We start from the raw sequence: 9,051 nt of genomic DNA, 5'->3' as shown, positions 1-9,051 counted from the left end.
CAAATCGAAAAAATTGTATCCGTTTACTGTTGATTAAACACGTGTTCACGACTGACAATCGCTGAATCGCATCAACATTTAGGAAAATCATCACTGTAGGGGACAGAGCCATGATACCGAAATAAATTAATTGTTTAGAATTCAGAAATAGGCGCTGAAGTGGGCGGGGGTATTTTTTCCAAGATGGGAGCTTGCGTCCCTTAAATATAGGTGTGGTACGTCTTTTTTAAACGTGGTTTTTTTTGCCTGAAAGTGTCAGGATCTTTATTTTAACAACTTTTAAGTGTATTTAAATAAGATTCAAAAATTTTAAATTTATTTTACATTTAACAATCCGGAAGACAAGCCCCTATGCACAAAAGGGGAAAAACATGGGATGAATTGATTTGTTAAAATAAGATAATAATCATTAAGATCTGAATTATGTTATACGATATACGCATGTAGGTAAATAATAGATTAGTCCGAGGAATACCTTCTTGAACCATTGGTCTGACTTCATCGTAGCAGAATTCCAGCAGCACAGACCTTCGTTGATCGGGTACACAAAGGTAACGGTTTCTGACGTCATCAAGACTGCAGTTTCTCCGTCTGGCAGAGGACTTCCAATCAAAGCTATTTAGGGGACAGGACGTTACTGGAAAAACGGGGTATCTGTATTTGGAATTCATTTGGTATTGTTGCTGATAACAAGGTTTTAGCTTGGATATACCTGTAAAATTTAATATTGATGTGAAATTATTGAAATTATGCAGGAAATGGTGAATATACAGGAAAAACAAGCGCGGATCCAGGAATATTCTGAAGGGGGTGTTAAAAAAAACGCAATTTCATTTCCGAACGTGAAAAACATATTTCGTGGCGCGGGAGGGGGGGGGGGGGGGGGTAGGGAGTAGGTTAATCGTTCGGTTTTAAAGCTTCTTTCCTTTGATATTTCATACCTACTTCACAAAGAACCGCATTTTCTAGGAGGGTCCGCGTTTTCTACGATGGTTTAAAGATTACTTTTACTTGTTTTTTCGCTTAAATTTCATAACTCTGCAAATAACAGGGGTTCCGGACCCCCTCCCCTTCTAGATCCACAAATGAAAGATCTTACACTTTTTAATCAAATTATTAAGAAGCTTCAAATATTAATCTAGGATTAATCATCAAGTAACGTTTTTAACACCAATTACTGAATAAGATTAAATTGTTGATAAATAAATGCTAGTTATTTTAAGTAATAAGTATACATTTTTTCTCATTTACTGGCAATAAATATTATGGTGAAACCTGATATATTTTATTTACTTCACATTTTGCTAGGGCCTAATATTCAACAAAAGAAGCGTCGTCCGATTCACACCGTCCCAGTCCAAGTCAGCATGAATATATCAGAGTTACCTTTCTTGAAGTTAATCAATATATCACTTTACAATAGTACAAGTTTCAAGTTTCCATTATACATGTTACATGTATACACAAAACACTTGAACAATTTGAATATTCTTATATTAATGTGCTACTTTAGTAATAAATTAGAGGTACTGTGAGCAATGGGCTCACTAAATGATACCCCCCGCCTCCCATATGTGTATAAATCGCAGTGTCCATGTTTTGCTATGGGAAACCCAAAATATGTGTCGGATCAAAAAGTAAAATAGGAGGTGCACAATGGCAATATGTAATAAAGATTCTGTGAAAGTTTCACCATTTTCATTCAGTGGTATGAGGGGAGTTGCAGATAAGAGATGGGTACCCCAAAGCGTAACAGACGGACGGACGGACGGAATTAACGATTACTATATACCCTCCCGTTTTTCAAGCGGGGGGTATAATGACTTCTTATTGGACTTATTTCAAACAACTGGTGACTCTATCATAAGGAAGTGTTATTCAACAAAAAACGAAAACGCTCAATAATCTTTCGAATCATTGGTCTTTCGAAATAATTTTTACATTATAATCCCAATCATATCAAATATTTTAATTTACTTACGATGAAATATTGTGTTACTCTACCTATTGATTATGTACAATTCCAGACAAGCAGACGATCATCACTTTTAAAATTAAATTAAATAACAATGGTTCTTTAAACCTCTGTACAGCTGTATGCATTAGAGCGTTTAAAATGTTGTATCGAATAACGTACCTGGATAGCTTCCAGTTTTCTTCATAGCTAAATTTTACTTATATATTTAATCAATTAACTTCTGCAACAAAGAGAGGAATCAACCAGCCATTCGATGAACATTTTCAACATTTTAAAAAGTTATGGAAGGGGGGGGGGGGGTGTTCCGGTCCTGGACCAACCTCTCGTTTGTAAATCCTTGATATAAGTTAATTTCAGTGCATGCATGGCCGAAATTTTTCTATGAAAATAGTAGTGTGTAATGCAGGCGAATCGATGTTTCTATACAACATACCTGAAGCATACCGTAAGCCAAAATTTTTAAATATCATCACCACTTAAAACTACTAACACGCTACTCAATATTTTTCTGTCATATTTGGAAGTATGATACCAAAATTTACACTAGATTTTTACCAGTAATTCCGTAAATTAAATCACACCACATTCAATATTGAAATAGATGAAAAATATATTGAACTGTGACGATTTTAATATCGTTAGGAAAAATCTTGCTCGTCTTTGTAGAAGATAAATAACGATCTTTTTGTATCTTTTAAAATAAGCAACATTTATCTAAAGAGGAAACGGGAGAATCATTACTATGGCACAACGTAGTTGCCGAAAAATGGGGTCATTTTTACAATATTTTCTGTTGTTATCGCTGTTTTCTTACGATTTTTAATTCGAAGAATTTTTGCATACCGGTAATTTTAGATACATGTGTAAAAATGATTCTGAGATTGCTTACTTTATTAGCATTGTGACCTATTCAATTATGACGTCACGATCACTCTCTGTGTAGTTGATATTTACGTCACAAGTGCAAAGCAATGGAAAATGATTGTCTACAATCTATACAAAAACTTCGATGCTTTCAAGTGTTTTATGACATTGGATTTCTTCCCTATAAAATAAGTAAGTATTTCTCTCAAAGACTTATTTGTTTGCTACATGTATATAGATACTCAACAAGAGTTCAATTTATTCGACAGGTAATTCAATTAGCAGCTTAATTTGTACATATTAGGATACCTATATTTATATAGTGGAGGATATAGTTACCCAGAGATAAACCTGTGCTTTATCCACGGATAGTTGCTTTATCATAGCACTTCCGGTTTTGACACTATCACTCGCTCAAAGATTTAAATGCATAGAAATTTTGATATGTGAAAATTCTTGCCTTATAAAATAAATGATAAACAGCAAGAAAGTTGTTGAAAACAAGGAAAAGACCCGTATTCCTCGATGAAGTGTCAATTTATTTAATCAAGGTTTCTTGTGAAGACGGGTCCCTCCTTACCCCTTTAAATCATTGTCAAGAGAAACGTAAGACTAGCAGTTAAGTTGCCTTACCAGTAAGTTTTCTTATATGCACATTATACTACGTGTACCTTACCATGGATCTATGTACAATGAATCTATATGTAGGTTCACAGCATACAGTCATGTAGCTGCAAAACTGTGGCTCTCTGCTATAGCTCTCTAACTGTAGATCTCTGAAAATTCGGACAGATAAAGCAGAGAGCTACAGATTCAAGTGTTTTAAAAAAACTTTCGGTTTACGCTATACCGATTTTGTCACTCATGTCAGGTATTATATTTCTTGTATTTAATGATTTTCCCAGCTTTAAAAAGATATCTTAAGTTTATTAAAATTTTACTTTATTTTTAGATAAATAAGCTGATTTAAAATAAAATGAATTTTGTAGGACACTAAAAAGTATTCAATCAGGGAAATCAATAATTTAAAGCCAACATTTTATTCTTGAATATTAAAACTCTCAATAGTTTAAAAATTTGAATGACAAGTTTTTTAAATTTTGGTTAATTAAAAAATAAGAACACGTCAATTGTCTCATAATAGCACGTAGAATGCTAGCAGATCGAGAGGAGGGGATAGAGGGCTGACCCCTCCTTATTTTCCGAAGACAAGTTTATAGCTATTAAACTATGATGGAAGTTTTGATAAATGACGAATATGTGTATCGCAAAAAAAGTTATGTTAGAATGATCATCAGTTGTACTGAATCTGTATCTATAGACCAATCATTAGCATATGAAAGAGGGGGTATTTGGCGGTCATAATATAACGTATGTGATGAATGTCTTTGACAGTGACATAACAGTCATGAAATGGGGGGGGGGAGTGGAGGTGGCAATAAAAGAATTCAAATTACCTGAGAAAACTTGACAATCAAAAAAATGGAAAAGAATATTGTCCAAACTCGAAAATCCTATTTTGGAGAGAGATAGAGAGGGCGGAGTCTAGGTTTCAACTTCTTTTATAAACCTTTTTTCATTCCAACATTACCCTTATTATAATAACCTTGTTTGTCTTCAGTAGCTTTGTACCGGTATTTGATACGGAATGAGAGATCGAGTGATAATAGAAGGGTTTTTGCCTCCTCCTCCTCCCCCCCCCCCCACACACACACTTCCTCGCCACATTATATTTCTCCAATCAATACCATTAGGCCAAACAAAAAAATAACTTTGTTTACTGTTACATGCTGAAATAAAATAGGGTCGGTAGGTAGGAAATTTTTTTTATTTTATTGAATTTTTTTATACACAAATTCATACGAATTGGAATATTACAAGACAGTTTTTCCATTGTATGGTGCCTTACTTTTGTTTGGGCTTGTAATATGGGTGGTAGACAATATAATCTTTCTTGCCAACTGCCTTACAACTCAGGGGTGTGCAATTGAAAAAAAAATCAAGTAATGAACCACAGGCTTGTAACAGCAATAAAGTTACTAGTCCGAAGTTAAAAGTGACCAGTCCAAATATAGGGGCAAAAAATTGTAAAGAATAATATTTTAAAAAGTTCATTGTTGACAAAGCCAGGGTCCTAATCCATTCCTTTTAAAATTGAAGCTTAAAAATTTTAAGAAATTATCTTTTCTTTTCTGAACATATTGCACTAGTCTAGCTTATCTAAAATGAAGCAAAAATCATTTTATTTTATTTTTAAACCATAAAGTATAATTGGTATATATTAAAGTTTAATCACATAACACTAAGCTATCATACACATATAATTGAAAGAGATATCTGCCCATTAACAGAGGAATGGAGGAAATTCTGATTAGGAAAAAACGATCATTTTTTAAGTAATAAAGTCAGGTAGTACTGCAAAATGGATGAGATTAAAGTGATTTAAGAACAGTAGGAGCATGCTGCCTGGAAAATTTTCATTAGTTGGAAATTAAAGAGCAAAACAATGAGTAAAAATACCGTTTGTGTTTCTCATGTATTTATAATGATACATGCATAATTTTCATTTTATTTTTTTACTACCCCCCCAAAAAAACGGTAGCACCGGCCTTTGGGCGATGCTAGTTGCACACCCCTGCAACTGCCACGCAATGGTAAGCAAATTGCAAGGAACTCGTTCATGTAGATCTTGAACTCACTGGTTTTGTTTCTGTACTTTCAATTTGGATTTCAAAGATAAATGTAAAAGTTAAACTGACCGGCCAGTAACTTCCGGATTTTTATGACGAAAAAAAAGTTTGGGTCGGCGATTAAAATTAGGGTCGGTCGGGTAACCGTAAACAAACATATTTTTTTGTTACGCCTTATGATAAAATCCAAAATTTGTATTAGGTAATATCCGGAACAGCACAATCGAAATTTATAGCATATATGAAAAGAGGCCTATGGGTAACATTTCTTGTTTCATTTTTGTAAATCATCAGCTCATAAACGGACTTCTGAGAAACCAGAAATTGTCGCTTATACTTGCAAAGTCCAAAATCATAAGCATCAAAACACACTTAAGATGATCTTAGGACAGGTATTATGTTGTCCTAAAGTTAGGAAAAACTTAAGCAATTTCCTAAATTTAGGAAAGCTTCGAGAAACTGACTCAAGACTAGGACATTTCCTAAGACGTTCGTAGCACACATCGTAGTCCTAAGATAGCTTCGTGAACATGCCTGCTGTATCAAATATATTTGTTTACTTTTCAACGGTTCCAAAAGGCCGTTTGTGGTTACGGACGTCAAAATGAGAATCTTTTAAAACCACATTCCAAAACCATAAAGGACTGTTTCAGATCGTAGAAAGGGAAATCTAGTATCAATAGTAGGAGTAAAATATATGATTGGGTAGCATTCTAAAAGCGAGGGAAAGGATAAAATACAAGAAATAATGCCTAAAGTGAGCGACAAAAAAGCGGCGGCGTAAATCGAAGCGGAGTGCTGCAGCTTACTGCCCCGTACAAAGAATGACTTCACTGACTTCAGAGTAAATACCTGCTTCTTACAACTTTCAGTCAAGTGTTCGTTTGAAATAAATCTCCAGCAGTTGTCACACAATTTTTGGAAGATGCAAATAATAAGTGCATGTTATGAATGTCTAATTATAATATATGTAAAGAAAGGCTGGATAGAAATTTTGATTTTTTATAAAACACAATAATCGTGAATATTTTTTTAAACTTATGGTTAAAAACTTTACAAAGCGGTCATAACTAGGCAGAACATGTAAGTCACATATATGTTAATGAGAAATTGAAATATAGCTGAGCTCATTTTTGATCCCGGCGAGATTATTACAAAAAACATTTTTTGAAAAGTAAGACTATAAAGGTAAATAATGAGATCATATTCCTTTAATTTATTGCCCTTGGGGCATAATCATTGCGTTTTGCAATTGATTGCAAAAATGAAATCTATAGTTTTCTTGCAATGTAGCATGAAAGCAAGTCTAGTTGATGGTTAACTGAAACTTGACCAAGAAATAAAAAAGTTTTTGTATTATTGTCAAAAGAATGAATTCTTTTTATATGATGACGTTTAAATGTACCGGGTATAGATTCTAATACTTGTATCATTCTCAGGCGGAGAACAGAATAAACTGCTCAAACAGAGACCGGAAGTTACATCAGTAGTCAGGCATCAGAGAAGGCATCCACTCGGATTCAACGTAAATCTCTATAACCTACAAAATGCTCAGAACAAACCAATAAACGAAAGACTTTTATCAAGCTCCCGTACATCGAAGACCTCGGGAGAACCATGTCCGACCGAGCAGTCAGAAGTCCATTGGAAGGAAGATGTAGGCATTGTAAAGAAGCGAAAGTTTGACTGGAGGGCGTATCTCGCCTCCTTGCAGTTCACAGAAGATACTCATCCGCCCCATACATTATCACATAATCCTAATTTAATAAGGCGCCCAAGGATTCATGTCTCTCCACCATTAAAAGAAACAGAACTGCTATTTAACAACTTCACAAAGCAATTGATCCTTAGGCAAATGATTTTTCCTACGATTAAAGATCAGTATATTTTTTACATGAAGAATTTTCCTCTTTTGCTTGAAAGAAAAAGAGATGAAGATATTGTAACTAAACCACGAAAAAGAACACCATCTCCCAAACCCGTGGCAGGACCAGAATTAAAGCGCGGAATTGAGCTGAAATGTCGTCTTATTGATCTTCAGCGTGATGTCTATGCCTTAGAGAGGGAAGAACCGGATATCCTTTTTGAAACAGAACTCCGGGACAGCGTGTTCGATCCTACAACCTGGGATTGGAATAAAATTGTGTGGCCCTTCTACATCCCCAAGCCATCCCGAGAGAGTAGGAGACGGAGATTAATATCCCCCATATAAAGCAAACCATCATGTATTCAATTTAATTCATTATTTCTTGATTGGAGACTCCAACAAATAAAAGGCACCTTATAGTCATCTTCTAATTCACTGTCCTCATTATGCCGTAAATAAATTGATCTGCTGGTGCTTTCTTTTCAGAATAAAAGCTTTACAATGATGTTCAAGTTTTTTTCCGCCTAAAATTCTGCTTTTACAATGGTGTTAGAGCTTTCCTTTAAAAGTGTTCTTGATCTAATTATAATTGTAGCCAGTTTTTTCTAATATTAAAAAAACCCATATACACAAGTATTTGGAGGTAATTTCAACCAACTATTGTGGTTCCATTAAGCCATATTTAAACAAAGTATAAAAGAAGCCTTTCATATTTTCTGACCTAGAGATTCTTAATAACAGTTTCCATTTAATCAATGCAAATGAGTAAAGCTAACACGGACCTCAGAAAATAGAGGAGGGATGAGGTGCAATGAAGGAGTAAGCATCCCCTGTATTCCTTTCACACCAGCTATGTGTTCATTGTCATGGTCGGGTGAACGGGAAAATGCGTAGCCAATTCAGGATGAGAAATAATGTCTTAATATTGTGTGGAAGACGTTAGTAAACAACTAACAGTTTGTATTTGTAAACAAGGTTAGATTAACGGCCAGAGATTTTTTTTTATTTCAAACGAAATTGTTGATTTTCTGGTATCTTCAATTAATTTGTCCATAAACTTCCTTGTTTTTGGAGACCAGGTATTCCAACAATCTATTGGAATTCCCATGGGTACAAATTGCGCTCCGTTATTAGCAGACTTATTTTTATATTCATATGAAGCAGAATTTATGCAAAATCTTATGCGTGAAAAGAAGAAAACACTTGCTGTGGCCTTCAACTCGACATTTAGATATACCGACGACGTATTGTCAATTAATAATTATAATTTCCATTCCTACGTCGACACGATATATCCTGGTGAGCTTGAGATAAAAGATACCACAGAGTCCGACACTTCTGCTTCATACTTGGATATTTTACTTGAAAAAGACACTAATGGTAATCTAACAACCAAGCTATATGATAAACGTGATGACTTTAACTTTTCTATCGTCAACTTCCATTACTTATGCAGCAATATACCTTCATCACCTGCATACGGAGTATATATATCTCAGTTGATTCGATACGCAAGAGCATGCTCTACGTATGAACAATTTCTTAAACGAGGTAAATTATTGACAAGCAAGTTGATGAAACAAGAATATCAACAGTCTCGTTTAAAGTCATCATTTCGTAAATTCTATGGTCGATACAATGACCTTGTCAGC

General features: G+C 34.5%; 1 protein-coding gene across 1 annotated transcript; it reads left to right on the top strand.

The window, feature by feature from the left end:
• The first annotated feature begins 2,913 nt into the window (after positions 1-2,913).
• LOC134241557 (uncharacterized) lies at positions 2,914-7,822 on the top strand. Its single transcript, XM_062723598.1, has 2 exons — positions 2,914-3,034; positions 6,972-7,822. The coding sequence occupies exons 1-2, from the start codon at positions 2,950-2,952 to the stop codon at positions 7,742-7,744; spliced, it is 858 nt and encodes a 285-aa protein (XP_062579582.1). The 5' UTR covers positions 2,914-2,949; the 3' UTR covers positions 7,745-7,822.
• The last annotated feature ends 1,229 nt before the right edge of the window (positions 7,823-9,051 follow it).

The sequence above is a fragment of the Saccostrea cucullata genome, unplaced genomic scaffold (genome assembly GCF_032062105.1).
Source record: "Saccostrea cucullata isolate Sc308-1 unplaced genomic scaffold, CSIRO_AGI_Scuc_v1 ctg3094, whole genome shotgun sequence".
Taxonomy (NCBI): domain Eukaryota; kingdom Metazoa; phylum Mollusca; class Bivalvia; order Ostreida; family Ostreidae; genus Saccostrea; species Saccostrea cuccullata.
The sequence above is the reverse complement of the archived record's forward strand: the minus strand, read 5'-3'. Positions and strand labels throughout refer to the sequence as shown.

What these genes read in the sequence shown, in the direction of transcription:
- LOC134241557 (XM_062723598.1), top strand. Translation starts at nt 2,950, where the DNA reads ATGGAAAATGATTGTCTACAATCTATACAAAAACTTCGATGCTTTCAA. An exon ending in ATTTCTTCCCTATAAAATAA is followed by an intron (nt 3,035 to 6,971) that starts GTAAGTATTTCT and finishes TATCATTCTCAG; the next exon opens with GCGGAGAACAGAATAAACTG.